Genomic DNA, 15525 nt, shown 5'->3' with positions numbered 1-15525 from the left:
ACATTTAACTTGTCAAAAGGACAAGGTTCCTTGTCATAGTCATGAGTGACATTCTGGGTTTATGAGCCTCGGTCACTTAAAATGAGAGGAATAGTGTCCACATCTAATTCAAATTCATCTTTCAGGGTATTTTGAAGCTTAGTTCCAAGCACACACATAAGATTTGTTGAAAATCCTTGGGACATATTCCCTTCTTTAAGACATTGCTTTCTCACATGCATAAAGAATTAATTTGGTCTTTTAACAGCACAGTATTTATACTGTAACTTTGGCAGGATCTCACTAACAAAGGTAACTCTGCAATGCAGTTTAGTAGTTTATCGCAACTGAAAACAATGACAAGTTCTAGGATCATTCCAGGGAGAGAATTGCAGCTTTTAACAACTTATCAAAAAAATCAATACTCACTTTTCTTCATTTAGAGTCTGGCATACCATGCTTCAATTCAATGAAGAATTAAAATTGCCACATTTTAAGATACTTACTCACAAGGTGTTGTTGTCAATGTTGTCATTGTTTTTCCACAAGAGTTCCTCCACAAAAAACACCTAAACTCTTGTGGTGGATAGCAGCCATATAAGGCCAGGAATGAGGATGCACTTCATGTCCTCCAACAATGTCCCTGCAACCTGAAGTGCAATTATATTATGTGGTATCCAGATGAGCTAGGAATTTTGATATTTTTACTCTTAGGTGAGTACTTGCATCTTGTTAGTAGGGTAACAGCAATTACAGAGAGGAAGAGAGCTATACAGTTTTCAGGTGTTGTTGCTGCTGCTATTTGCTGTCAGGAGCACTGTAAATTGCCATGCACTCATTTGTATTCAAATGTCCCCCATAGGAAGTGTGTTTTAAAGTTTTTACTAATAGCTCCCTCTCTTGAAATTTCCCTTTACATCGTTAATATTGAAGATTGATTTCTCTAGATTTCTCTCTTCCAGTTTCTTTAAAACCTCTGATTCTTGAAACTCTTAATAAAACTCAAATAAAGCCTAATCCCTGAATAACACCTAGATGTCTCAGGGTATTCAATGCACTTTGGGGCTTCAAATGGAAAAAAAAAAAAAAAAAAAAAAGGAAAAAAAAAAGTGAGAATAATTAAACTGGCCATCCTTAAACTGGTGGGGGAAAAAATGGGAGAATGAATGTAAGGGCAACCTGAAAAGGCTTCAGAGAACACCAGTGTGAAGAAATAATCAGGACATGTAGAGTTCAAAAGTTGCTCATAATCTATGGATCCAGATTGAGTAAACTTGGGGCACATAAAGTACAAAAGTCACTCCTGTGGACCAAGGTACATCAGTAGCCAGCAATTGCTCCACAGAACTCCACTGCCCAGGTAACATCTTCAGTTGAAAGACTGAAAAATATTCATATGTAAGTTAACAAGAGCCATTGAGAGCTGTTAAACACCTGTTACTTTATAAGCTAAGGAATATAGGATATAAAAGACAAGCCAATACCAGCTATTCACATGTAAAACAAAGCAATTTGTATTTTGTTAAAAATAATTTTGGGAGGTGCAGCTTTCAGATACAGAAAACCCTAGACTCTGAAACTGCCAAATGCAAAACAAAATCTAATCTGTGGTCACACAAAAAAGATAGATTGGTGAGAAAGACATTTCTATATTGTAGACCTCTGTGTCTGAATGCATGTCTTGCAAACCTTGCTGGTAAACCACTACAGTGTTACAGTCTTTCCTTTTGTGAAGAAGTTACAAAACTTGTTACCATATTCATTAGTTTTAGAAATACTCTGAATAAATCTGCCCAATATAATTAGGTCTCATTTTTTATTTAAGGATTACAGAATGGCAGGTCTCAGTCTTGATCTCATTGTTGAATGAGATTGTAACATAAAAATGTTTATTTCTGTGTTACAGAATCTTATTAGTTAGAACCCAGTTTGAAAACATGCACATGGTGCAGCACAATTCCTGTTTCAGAAGACTCTTCCAAAGATCTTTTAAAAGAAAAAAATACTATTAATATTCATTAGCTCTTAAAACAGCCAGCTCCAGTTCCTCCAAAATCATTCTCCATTATCCATCTAATCCCAGAATTATTCACTCACTGGAGACTATCCACAGATAATCTCTTCAAAGAGAGTCCTTAAGACATAATTATGTTTGTCTTTTATGGCTTTGCCCTCCCAATAAATAGTTGGATTCAAAAGCAGCATGAGAGAATGGGAAACAGATTCATGTTCTGGCCAAACAGAAGGTTTGTTTTCCCAGAGAGTAATATCTAATGTTGGATTATTTCTGCCAAGTACTAGCAACATCATAGAAGGAATGGTGATTTGCTGCAAGGCTTTGAGGATTCCTTGAGTTTACTACATCTACTTGTATTTCTTTGCTACAACATTTTCCACTGATATCACGTAGCAAATAAATGGAAATAGGGACATTGAGGGAACAGCTGAGGCAGAAAAAACAGCTAGCTAAGTACCATGTGATGACAACTAGCTAAGTACCATGAAGCACTGGTACCAGAGAAGAAAAAAAATACGTATGCCCCAGCATATATTCTGCCCCTTCCCCAGCAAGTCCCTGGGAATCTGTCTCCCAGCCACTAAGACATATATTCAGACACACTGGGGTGGGATTGGGGATGGGACAGCCCAAGGTGCAGACAGGTGTAGCATGGCAGCTCTGCCTTTTTGTGTTCCTGGCAGCTGTCAGCTCTGCACTTCTGTCCTTCCCTGCCTTTCCCAGCCCAAGAAAGCAGCCCTTCAGCTGAGCCGAGACTGCCTGAACTCAGCACCAGCAAACCTGGAGGGTTTAGAGTCACAGTTTGAGTTGGTCTCCTGAACCAGTGTCCTAAAACCACATCTGATGCTCAAACTCAAGCACCAAAGAAAGCAGCATGAAGGAAGAAGGAACAAAGTCACTGCAGAAGGAAAATGGTCAAAATGACAGAATATAAGATAAGGGATAGAAGACCTCAGCACAGATCTGAAAGTGATCCACTGACCCATGGGCCTGAAGCTCATAGGAAACCTCCCCAAAGGCAGAGGTTGGACATAGAACTGCGTACACACCTTATCCTTTACTAAGGCAGTGCCTTCTGCTGAGGAAGTGGCTCTGCTTTGTGAGTGCTGTAGGGAGAAAGGATGGAGTGTTTTGCTTACAATGCCTCACTCCTCTTGAAGAACAAGTGGGTAAGCAACAGGCGAGCTAATAAAAGAATTTAACTTAAGAAGGAAGCTTTGCTTTGGGGTTTCCATTTAAATGCATAAGGCCAACAGAATCTAAACTTCACCAGAAATTAACTTATTTCCATAACCAAAGGAGCCCAGCCAACTAATTTCTCATCCTAAAATTTTATGTCAAATTTTCAGTCTCAATGATGTAAATTACAAGAGGAAGAAAACTCTCTGACAAAGCATTTGTGTACAAGATTGGTACTGGTTATGTGCATATCAATCTGATCTTTAATACCCATGCCATTGGGGATTTTGCAGATTGTCAGAGAGGTCATTCAGGAGCCTGCACAGAAAGTCATCAGTTGATACTGAACAATAGTTTAGACTCCATATTTCTAATTCTAACTATCAATGTCAATGGATCTCTCAAAATTGGAGGGGATTTTTGAAGAAGCATGGATATGCTAGTACCTATGGAGTCTCAGAAGAAGCATCTTTAGAAGTATAATTTAGAAGTAAACAGACATACAACTAGCAATTGAAAAAAAATTTATAAACAGACCGTAGAATATTAGATTTTAGATAGCAGACATAGATCTATCTGCATCTATTTACTTGTAAAACATCTAGGAACATTTACTAATGTTTTATTCCAAGTCTTTCAAAGAAATTTTCCTTGAAAACAGATCAGGCAAACATATGATGATACGTACTAAACCTCTTTTTACTGGCCATTGCACCTCAAATAGGACCATCCAAGGATGAATCATTTTAGCACTACAACTTTAAGCATGTCTGAGCAGGATTTTTGCTCACAAGTGTTCATCCTGATCATGTGTCTGCATAGTCCTGACACAAAACAGCCTCAATATGATAAGAGTGCCAATTAAAATAGCAGAAATCAGACTTTGTCAAAAAGGTTTGACTGATAAAAGAAAGAATTGTACCTATGATACCTGGTGATATTGTGTTCCGGAGAACAGTGTAAAAAAGAACATCAGTGCTACAAAGTGATTATAATTACAGGGGATGTGCTAGTAATGAGGAGAAAAATTTAAGAAAATTAAATCTTGGTACGTTTTAACAGTGCATGGAGCTGCCACCTTGTCACATACATGACTGTGTCTAAGCAAAGACACATCCGTGACAAAGAGCTCCACAGTCTACAAAATTAGATCTATACCCACTTCTTCATAAAAATTACCAAGTTATCCTCTGTCTCAGAAGGGAGAGCAACAGCAAATTTGAGCAAGGGCTCCCAGAGTCTTCTACAGGTGAAACTCACATAGTGCTAGGCCAACAGAGCTCAAGATATGATACAGGAAGAGCCCAGAAGATTTCTGCAAGCTCTTCATTGTGGACTCCTTTCTGCAGGTTGCTTGTTATGAGGCTCAAGACTTCAAGAAACATTCCATTCTGTGTGACAGTGACATTTCACTAGTTATAGAATATATAGGTTATAGAATAGTTGATACACCAAATGACTTAATATTGATGCAAGTTATTTTTATTATTTGGGTGTATATTTGTAAGGGAGAAAGTGTGCCTTTACAAGAGAATCATAGAGTATCCTGAGTTGAAAGAAACCCCACAAGGGCCATTGAAGTCTAACTCCTGGCTCTTCACGGGATGCCTCAAGAATCACATCATGTGCTTAAGAGCATTGTCTGAACATGTCTTGAGCTCTGTCAGGCTGGTGCTGTGACCACTGCCCTTGGGAGCCTGTTGCAGTGCCCAACCACCGTGATTTTTCAGGACTCAATTCAGTTGCATAAAACTCAGTATTTAATCACATTTGAGATACTCTGGGCTTTCCAGACACAGACACAGAGCTGGCAAATCTGGCACAGAATCTTCAGAAGACTGACAGCCTTCTGCACCAGACCTAAAACACTTTAAGACACTTTAAATATCATTATACCCTTAGCAATAGCCCATGAAACCACACTCAGTGCTTTATGAACGCAAATCTAATGACACAGGATCAGATCCTGAAATGAGAAAACATCAGATTCCTTGGCCCTGAGGGTCTCCTGAGCAAAAAAGATCTTTCATTAAAGGGGAATGGACTGGAATTCATGTCTGACCTGGAAGCCACCGGAGGTGTCTGGAATGAAACTATACAACTTCATGTGTACAACTGAATCAGCCTAAATATATGTGAGCTGAGTCCCACTGTGTTTCACCCCTATACATCAGTTCTCTGCAAATGCTACAGACAGAACACAAAGTGGGGTACAGCCTGTCTTCACACCACAGCAGATGACGCAAATTCTCAGTAACACTTCTGCTGTAAGGTACATCGTTGGGGAGGGTTTCTGTCTTTGTCGTGGTTACCCCCTTAAGAGGAAAAACAAAACCCACATCCTCTTCATTTATGTATATATATATAGATAGATTGGTAGGTAGAGATATAATAAAGAGTGAATAAGAAGGAACATCAGACAGATATCATGGGTGCTTTCCTCCCTTGGTACACCTTCACCACTGTCATTCTCCTTGTAATTCATGGAGGTAAGTATGCAGTTTAATACTTTTGAAGGTAAATCCTGATGTACAGAATTCTAGTTAAGCTAACATGTATAATGTAAATTAATTAGTCATAATTATTATTTAAATTCTTATAATTACTTCCTCTCCACTGTCTGCATGCCTTTGATCTTCCACACAAACAAAATAATTTCTGAATGGATAGTCTTAAGTAAAGCTGCAAAGTCCAAGCTGTTTGGAGTTCTGAGTAGAGAACATAATTATTATTATGTGAAAGATGATTATCTCATCTTTCTCTCCAGAGCCATACACAAACTGCTTATTTTCTCTGTTTCTGGAAAACAGATTCACATAATGTGGTATACACTACATAGTCCAGTTTCCATGCACAATATTTATGATATGGGAGATCGGAGGTTGTTATTCACAAAGAAAGCTAAGAAATTAACCATATCAATAGTCTTCAAGAAAAGAAATCTGTGCAAAAGCAGCAAAACTTTGGTGTGGGGTTTTTGCCCAAGCTCATCCCACTGATCTCATTTCAGTATTATTGAAATGTAATGAAGTAATACTGTTGAACAGTTTTAAAATTCTACCCTGAAGACCATCATTGTGACATATATGCATACTTGTGTGCCTGTATGCTTTCTAATTACAACAGCCGTGTTTTCTAAGAGACTTGGAATGTCTTACAGTATTTGTTAGCTCAGCTGTGTGTCTTGTGGCTTACTTTTTTAGGTTTGTGTGTGGATATTATCGGAGGATATGAAGTAGAACCACACTCGAGACCATTCATGGCCCAAATCAAGGGATCTGAAGGAATTATTTGTGGAGGAGCTTTAATTAAGGAAAACTGGGTGTTAACAGCTGCACATTGTAAGGTGTAAGTTCTTACTCTGATTCAGAGATTGTCCTTAGTGAGTCTCTGATACCCCTGCTCAAGCAGGAGAATTAGTATCTCTGGTAATTTTATACATTTATCATGACCATAATCATGTTCTGATTACTATGCTTTATAGCTTCTATCAGCAAGCTTGTTATAGTGAGTAAAAAAATACTACAAAATATACTGATCTCCACTGTTTCTGAAGAGATAATGTGCATTAGCATAGAATAGCAACACTGAAGCAGTGATTTGAGGGAAAGTTTTATTCCTGTTTTCTCAGTCAACCTAGTACACTAGATGAGAGGAGTGTCCATTCTAAACTGCTGCTCTGAGAACAAAAGTAAATTCTTGTAATTTTATTCTGTAAGAGATATGCAGTTCACCACAGACAGAGACAGCACATGGTTAACACAAGAACAAAAATCCTCCGAACAGATGACAGGAGACACAAGAGATATCTGCCTTAGTTGGTATGTTAGCTTGCCAGCCATTCTTTCTTCTCCTGCCCAAATCAAGATGCAAATGCATATTTGTCTCTACTAAGTCCTTCAGCAAGGCAAGAAGTGAGTTTTGAATTACACATCCCACCCCTACTTGCTTTTGTGGGGAGGACAGAAGCTGCTGCTGAGTCAGACCTCACTCAGGCTCTGTCAACAGCCTGACCAAGACCAGTGAGCCACTGGACTCTGCTAACTTCAGTGAAATGTCCTTGTTCAGACAGGGAGATCTGTGGGACCTAAAAGAGGGCACTGGGCCCAAAAGCTGTGTATTAACAGAAGGTGAAGAATGTTTCCAAATGAGATTGCATTTAACAGAAAATACAATTATTTATTAACTTAATGATGGCTCAGTCAACAGACAGCTCTCAATAGATGAAGAAAAGGAGCAACCACTTTCCTAGGGTTGCATTTTCCACAATAAGACATGAATGAGTGCCAACATACACATCTCCTAGAATATTCTCCCATTCAACTATAAGAATGCATTGTTTGCCCAAAACCAGCTGCACCTGTGGTCAGTTAGGGGGTCAGTTAGTTACCTGTGGTCTGTTTGACCTGTTTAGCCAAGGAGTGGTCTCTGGTCTCTGGTCTCTGTCAGAGAGCCACAGCCAGCACAGCTCTGCCACCACTTGAGGATCTTGTAAGTACGGGAAGTTGCAGAAAAACCTGGAGAAGAGGAATGAGCTGTGTCTCACACAGATTCAGAAAATGGTGTTGAAATCTGTTAGAGTAAAGTAATGATACATTTCAATACAGTCAGGATATCTCTGAACTAACAGTGCTGCAGCCTATTTTCCTAAATTTTCAGCACAAATTACAGAGGGCACAGTTGGTGAGACAAGTACCCACAGCAAATCTGATGCATCCACCAGTCATTCAGTTCCCAAAAGAAAATGACAGGGACAGATCAGAGTCAAGTACCTGAAACTTTTCTGTGTTCCTAGGAAAATGAAAATAAGATAGTATGAATTTTGATTCACTGAGTCATATTTTTATTTTTAGCTGTTGTATGAAGAGTGTAATCTTAGATATTTCTAAATTACTGTTGCTTTTCAGGCACAGGAAAAGAGACTGTAGCAGCTGGTTATTATAGCACCACATTAACCAGCAAAAAAATTTAGGGTTACATCAAAGTGAATCCAAATAACTATGTAGTCCTCTCCTCAGGAAAAAAAGCAAAGTTATTCTTGGAGCTCATTCATCAAAAAAAAGAGAAGAAGAACAGCAAGTTTTTCAGATTGCAAAAGACATTCCTTATCCATGCTACAATCCCAGTACCAAGGAAAATGACATTATGCTGTTGCAGGTATTGACTTATATATATATCACTTGTAGAATATACACACTACACTGAATCATTTTCTTCTTCTCATCTATGGAGATGAGCCAAGAGAGTTTCTGGTGGCTTTTTTTCTGGGGTGATATAGTCTGGTCTACTAATCCAGCAGCCTGGGGAATTGGAGATGCACTTGTAACTAAGGCAATCAGCAATTTCTGTAATGGTTGCCACAGCTAGTATACAAATTCTGGAGCTTGATCAAGCTATTTCAGTTTCTGGCTTTTCCAAAAAGCAATAAAAATTCAGGCAGATAAAACACTTGGTTAAAAGCACTAACATTCTGTCTGGAAAAGAGTTCTAATTTAAAATGTCTGACTTTTCTGATCTTAAATTTTGCCAGCACCAGTAATTACTGTTATTTTGTCTTCTAAATGGTCTAAGAGACAGAGAAGTAAAATAAGATGTTTTTTAGACCTAATAGATCAGCAGAAGGTAAGTGGGTTCTCATGAGACAAAGAATACTCATTTTCCTCATTCTTACATTGATGACATAAATACTGTTGCAAAGAATTGCGGAATCTCAGAAAGGGATTGCATTAATTACCATAATGGGAAAGATCCAATGGATAATATGCAAGGGCCTCAGTTAGACTCTGTGCCATAATATCTATTTTCCATATTTTCTACAGCTTCAGGGAAGAGCCAAACTTAATAAAGCTGTGCAACCAATCCCCCTGCCTCCCTCAGATGATGATCCCAAACCAGGAACAGTTTGCACAGTAGCAGGATGGGGTTTGACTGGTAATCGTCGAGGCAAGTTCCCTACTGCCCTGATGGAAGTCAATATCACTGTCATCAGGAGAGAAATATGCAATGATAAAAATCATTATAATGGCAAACCTGTCATAACAGAGAACATGATATGTGCAGGGGCTAAGAATGGAGGAAAGGATTCATGTAATGTAAGTATATTTACTGTGACTGCATAAATTGTATAATAACAACAAAATATAATGTACCAGCATTATACATTTATAATCTATCTCTCTTAAAATCAATGAGGAATTTTATCAAATATAAGTGAATTTACCAAGGCTTGTTCTTCTAAGCCTTAAAATCAAAACTCAAGAGTAAATTCACCTTCACAGCCATTTGATATTGTAGTTGTATCCAGGCATGACAGATAGCTATCCTCATCTTCAATAAAATTAGTTTAATACTAAAATGTCCACAAAACAGCTTATGGGTCCATTCACAAATAGCTGATCTCAGTGGAACAACTTATTTGATGTAAGAAAACTTTGAAATAGGTTTTGCTGATAAAAAGCATTTTGACTGGGTCCCAAGTCAAATACACAACTGTGTAAGAACTACCACATATTAAAAGATTTAAATATTGCATTTTAAAAGGCATAAATTTCTGGAGACTTACACTTTCCATGAGGAAAGTTTTCAGCTTTTTTTCTTTATTTTCAAAGAGATTAATTCTTCCTTAGCACTGAGCTAGATTCATTCTCCATGACACATACTTGAAACATTAGATTGAATTCTATGACACCTTTCTTTTTCATTTTTCTGGATGTCAGAAGTCTTAATTTCCAAGAAAGAAAAAATTATCCTTAATAACATTGGCTACAATTTTACTTTCTCCATTCTAACTAGTGAAAATTTTATTTAAGGGAAAAGTTTTTGGCTTTTGTAGATTTGATTGACTATGTTTTCCATTTTTTCTAGGGGGACTCTGGTGGACCTTTAAGATGTAATAATATTATGAGAGGCATCACTTCATTTGGGAAGCTGAAGAAATGTGGCTTTGCTGGTAGCCCCGGTGTCTACGCTCGACTCACAAAGCGACACATTGAGTGGATAAGGAAAACCATAGGTGGGGCTTAATAGTTTGGGTTTGGGCCACATGTAAATGAAATGGGCTTTTAAAAACAGCTTCATTAGTCTGGTAAAAGAGGTATTCTCATGCTGAATTTTGGCAGCTTGATGGAGTTCTGCTACAACACCATTTATAGCTTATACTATCAAGTATGGAGTCATTGGGGGTATTTGGGACTGAGGATTCCAGCAGCCCTGTAGTGAATGTTCACACAGAGCTCCACATGGACTGGTATTTCAAATCACAGATCTAATCCTTGTTTGGGTTCTCACTCCTTGTTCAGTATATATAGCACTCTTTTGTACCAGGACTTCTGCATCTTCTGATGTTAGTGGTGTGCTAGGTACAGACACCTAAAAAACTTCATTCCTCTGCAGCAAAGCTCTTGGTTTTATAGGTGTAGTGGATTGCTAAGCTTCAGAAAATTAAGTTGTAGCAACTTTGCAATATAAGTATTAATTTTCTGACTCTCTTGTATTTGAAACCTCTAGATTTTATCCCTTTATGTACTTTGCATTTAATAAAGCAATGGCAATAAAAATCTACTGCTTTCAGCTGTCAATTTATGTGGAAAGCTCTGTGTTTTGCAACATAGATAGCCTATGCACTATCTGTAGGATCTGTTTACTATCTGGGCAATGTTCCATACATGTTAAATTTTTGCAAAACATACCAAAAGAAACAGCATTGTATTTAAAAAATCTTCTGAAAACCCATGCTTCAGAGAAATGACATGACTGTATCAATATGATACTGCTGATAATATGAAGCACTCTTAATTTTTTGATGCCAGTACTGCTGCTTCAGGCATGCAGTGAATTTTTAGGTGCTTCAATTTGTCAAGTAGCAAATTGACCTCTTGAGAAAAATGTTTCTGCCTGCTTCTGTATTAACAGACATGGGCATTTTCAGTGCCATGAGCACCTCAAAAAGGGCTTGGATTTATTTTCTGTTCCTTCAAGAGGTTTTTGCTTGGAAGTAGACATTAGCTAAGAAAAAACAGGCAACATTCAAATGTGGACATTTTTTGCATTGATTTTAATTTAAAAATTGTTGCTCTGTCCAGCCTAAACAATTAAGCACTACCTACAAGAACAATGAGAAAGCACAAACTAAAACTTTTGCACAACTGCCTTTACCTGATCTCATTAAGAAGAGACAGTAGTTTTCTCACAGAGAAGTAAGGAAGGGTGAAGATAAAGAAGGCCTAGACTACAGGGATCTCTACTGGAAGTTTTGATGATGAAAAAACATCTTTTTTTCTCTTTATTACAAAACATTACACAGTCAAAATTTTCCACATTTCTATTCTTATTCATAAATGTTTTTTCTCACTCTTGGATGAACATACAATATGCACACACAAAGGGACAAACACAAAAGCAAAGCAAGAGAAGAGAAAAATATTCTCAGGCAAATAAGATTGCATCAGAGAAACTGAGAGGAGAATTTGGCCCACTGACTGCTACCAACACCTAAAGCAGTCACTTGATTCTGTCTTTAAAAACACAGGAAATAAGACATTTCAGACCTTTTTTATTCTCGCAAACTACCTGCTTAGGCAAAAACTAATTCTAAAAACCTTCAGGAAACAGAAAGGTCCTCATCAACTGTCGCTGTGGGACACGTGAAAGCACAACGCAGACCACCTGCTGCTTGCAAGGTAAAAAAGGGACGTTTATTATCTGACTCTGTCTTTTATACCTTCCCAAGGGTGACATTGGATTGGAGAGTGAATGGGCCACCTCTCCAAAGACATTGGACAAACCACCAGTACATCAAGTGTTCTCCACCCCCATAAAAGAATGTAAACAATACGTTGTTTACAGAAATTGTGTGGGAAAGTTCTCCAAAGGAATGTAAACTCAGAAGGCTTTAGGAAGTCTTAAGAATCAGGGTGACAATCAACCTGTAGAACTTTCACCTTTTCCATACATTAGTCTTACTTCATTTCTTTGCTCATATTTTCACTGCCTTTCTTTCATCTTGCTGTTGCATTATTTCATCATTCTGCTTCCTCTTCAACCTGATTTTTTTTCCCCAAAATTCATGAACAGCACCCTTGTCGGTGGTAAATCCTGTTGCAGAATTCCTGAGAGCGAGAGGGCATGATTTATGTCTGGAGTGAGAATTGAGCTACCCCTCAGACTAGGCCTCTGATAAGTGGACTTGGTGGGGCCTGGAAGCCTTTGAATTTAGTAAGAATTTAGTTGTGGCGCAGTTAGAAATTATGTTAAGGTAACTACAAAGTAATGAACTATCTGAGTGTGAATTAGGGTAGAACTGCAGTGTGAAAAGCCTGAACACCTTAAGGCAAAGGTAAACACTGTTGGCTTGCCAATCAGAGTGCCTTTGTAAACTGTAAACTATATGGAAGTGTATATAAACTGCCATCCTCTCACTAATAAATGAAGAACGTAGCATTAACCGTATTGGTTCGAAGTGTGTTCTGTCCTGTCCAGCTTTCCTGTCTTATGAGGACCCTGAGTTCAAAATCCCTCTCAAATCCTGTGTCCTGGGTTGACTATATGATGTTTGTATCCCCAGTCGTCTGTTCTGTTTGTGCTGAATAATAGTTTTGCACCATTAAGACTTGTTCCAGGAGTGTAGGGGGGGAGAAGAAGCGCAGAGTTTGTTTTCAGAAACTCTCCCACCCCCTCCTCCACATTCCCGCTCCTGGGCTGTGCTGTCTGCAGCCGGACAGACAGAGCTCTCCTTTGCTTTTAGTTAGTTTTAGCTAGCCGAGGTGAAGAAGTTCCCTGGACTGGTTTTTTCCTTTCTTTGGCCCTGCTCAGCCCTGCTCTGGATGAACACCGGAGCAGCAGCAGCAGCAGCAGCACCTGTGCCCCACCGCGCCGGGCCGGGGCCGCGGCGTTTCCAGCACCGGAGGGGCTGCTCGGAGACCGAGTGAGCCGAGCTGCACCCGTGGAGGGACTTTCTGAGTTTGTCCCTCTTTTGGAGCAGCAAGAGGTTTTATTGTTTCATATTGTTTAGATTTTCTTCTTTAATAAATGGTTTCTTCCACTTTTCTCCAAGGAGGTATTTTTCCCAAACCAGTTAAAAGGAAGAGCCGATTGCATCTACTTCCTAGGGGAACCCCTTTGGGGGTTCTCTCCCAAATTTTCTCTAAGCCAAGACATCCTGTAACTCAGTATTCCTCCATTTTCCAGATGATTGTTCTGAACCAGATGTTGGAGAACCTTAGCGATCAGGAAGGATAGGTTCTGACCAAGAACCTATGAAGAAATGTGCAACAGAAAAATGTGCAGCCTTCCTCTTTAGGAACTACCCCAAAACACTTTAAAAACGTAATTTTTTTAACATGGATGTTTTTAGTGAATTGTGTAAAATAAATCTGTAGAGTTGGACTTACATGGTAAAAACAAAATTTCAACCTCCGTCACTACTGCCATTACTGCAGAAATAAGAAGTAACGAGAGCAAGAGAGAATTGCCTTTATGAGCCCATTCACCACTATGGAGTGGAACCCACACTAGTTAAGAAAAATGCTGTGGTAATTTGATGTAATTGTTTTCTTCTCAGTCTGGCTGTATAACACAATTGGAGGGAAGTAACAGGTATAAACTGCATTAACACAAACTCACATAACATATATGTAGATAGCATCAAGTCAAGTCATATAGGGACAGAACAGGGCACTGTCCACTAGGCTTAGTGCTTTTGTGTGTGGGAACAAATGGGTTCCTCAGTCATTATATTCCAGACAATTGTTTTCTTGTATTGATGTAACTGAGAAGAAAGACACATGTACTGTATGAGCAATGAAGTTTTTCTTCAGGCAAAAATTATTTTTGACCTGAAATTTTGATTCCATATGTTGTACAGTGCCTCACCTGGGACTGGACTGTAGGGATGAAAATCTGATTTTAGTCAACTTAAATTCTCTTAAACCTATGTGCCACCCCTAAAACTCAGCTTTTAGTGGATACAGAACACAGATGAAGAACAAGCTGACTTCTTAGAAATGGGTTCTGATTTCTGTCTCATCCTGGGCATAAGCAACATACCAGCCATGTAACTGGCAATGAGCTAAAGGAATGCCATATTCTACAGGGAGGAAGTCAGGATTTCAAATTATGACCAAGACTTCATATGTTAAAACCTTTGCACTGACAGAATGAGGAAGCTTGCCAGAACATGGTCAACTTTCAGCAGCTTCTCACTCTGCACATTCAGAAAAAAAGGACTAGAATATACATCTAATTTCACTTCAAATTAGTTACAGTCCAGAATGCACACTTAGATGTCTTCTTAGACATGGTCACATAATGGATGTACAGATCACACAAATAAGGTCCTCTCATAGTTAAGGGTTTTTGAAATCAGTGGCTTCTCCCACTTTTATGTATTATGCTTATATACATCTGGGGCAATACAGCTTGACTAGTCAACAATGAACAGTAAGTGACTAAGATATGAGAAGTTCTTAGGCTGAGAAACTTTCTTATTTTGTCACTTCAGCATCCAACACAATGTGCATAGTTTCAGTATTGGTCGGGTCCTTCCATGCTGCAGCCTCCCATCTTGTGTCATGCACCTCCTCCTATACTGGATGTAAATTATATAAATATCATTTAGATGCTGCCAAAGGAAAGAGATAATTTCTGCAAATAAAAATGCATGAGACAAGCGACTTATTCTACTCATTTTTTAACATTCAAAATGGGGGGAATATGTATTTAATATTCCTTAAAATCTTTTAAATTATTTAAAATACTGTTTCAAATATTTAAATCAGATTCTGTTTGATAAAATCTCCAGAAACAAACTCATTCATATTAGAAGATAGGCACAGAATAAGTTATTTCCCATACTTAGACATCAGCTTCTTGATAGCAATTTCTGAATTGACAGCCAATACTACCATTTTCTGATCTGCTTTAAGACCACATGACATGACATGAGAAGCCAGGAACTGAGTAGCAGGTTTATTGCAGTCTCTTACTAGGTAAAACAGACGAGTGGTCTCAACCTTCCAGAACTAAAATTAGCAACCACATGACTTGTGAGCAGCACAAGATGAGGTTTTAAAAATCATGTGAACCAAAGACATGATGGCTTCACATTCATTTACAGAGATAACTTATGCCCCTGTCTATCTCTTTTCATGCATTTGACCACAGTGCAATTTTCCACAGAATGTTCTAGTCCCCTAATATCCTAATCTTTCCCAGCTACAGGAAATATTCTAAATAAATTTCTAGTTGTAAAAAGAAAATAAAAGAAAGGAATCCAAACAATCAAGCTTCTGAGCTTAGAGGACTTTTAATATAAAAATGTAAGAATGAATCCTTACCCCTTGCCTCTGATCATT

At 38.4% G+C, this 15525-nt stretch overlaps 1 protein-coding gene across 1 annotated transcript; it reads left to right on the top strand.

Moving 5' to 3' along the window:
• Positions 1 to 5556: 5556 nt before the first annotated feature.
• Positions 5557 to 10198, top strand: LOC110472615 (granzyme A). Its single transcript, XM_031507340.2, has 5 exons — positions 5557 to 5664; positions 6379 to 6523; positions 8182 to 8332; positions 8995 to 9267; positions 10040 to 10198. The coding sequence occupies exons 1-5, from the start codon at positions 5604 to 5606 to the stop codon at positions 10196 to 10198; spliced, it is 789 nt and encodes a 262-aa protein (XP_031363200.1). The 5' UTR covers positions 5557 to 5603.
• Positions 10199 to 15525: the final 5327 nt, after the last annotated feature.

This window comes from Lonchura striata, chromosome Z, assembly GCF_046129695.1.
Source record: "Lonchura striata isolate bLonStr1 chromosome Z, bLonStr1.mat, whole genome shotgun sequence".
NCBI classification, from domain to species: domain Eukaryota; kingdom Metazoa; phylum Chordata; class Aves; order Passeriformes; family Estrildidae; genus Lonchura; species Lonchura striata.
The sequence above is the reverse complement of the archived record's forward strand: the minus strand, read 5'-3'. Positions and strand labels throughout refer to the sequence as shown.

What these genes read in the sequence shown, in the direction of transcription:
- LOC110472615 (XM_031507340.2), top strand. Translation starts at nt 5,604, where the DNA reads ATGGGTGCTTTCCTCCCTTGGTACACCTTCACCACTGTCATTCTCCTT. An exon ending in TCTCCTTGTAATTCATGGAG is followed by an intron (nt 5,665 to 6,378) that starts GTAAGTATGCAG and finishes TTACTTTTTTAG; the next exon opens with GTTTGTGTGTGGATATTATC. An exon ending in ACAGCTGCACATTGTAAGGT is followed by an intron (nt 6,524 to 8,181) that starts GTAAGTTCTTAC and finishes ATAACTATGTAG; the next exon opens with TCCTCTCCTCAGGAAAAAAA.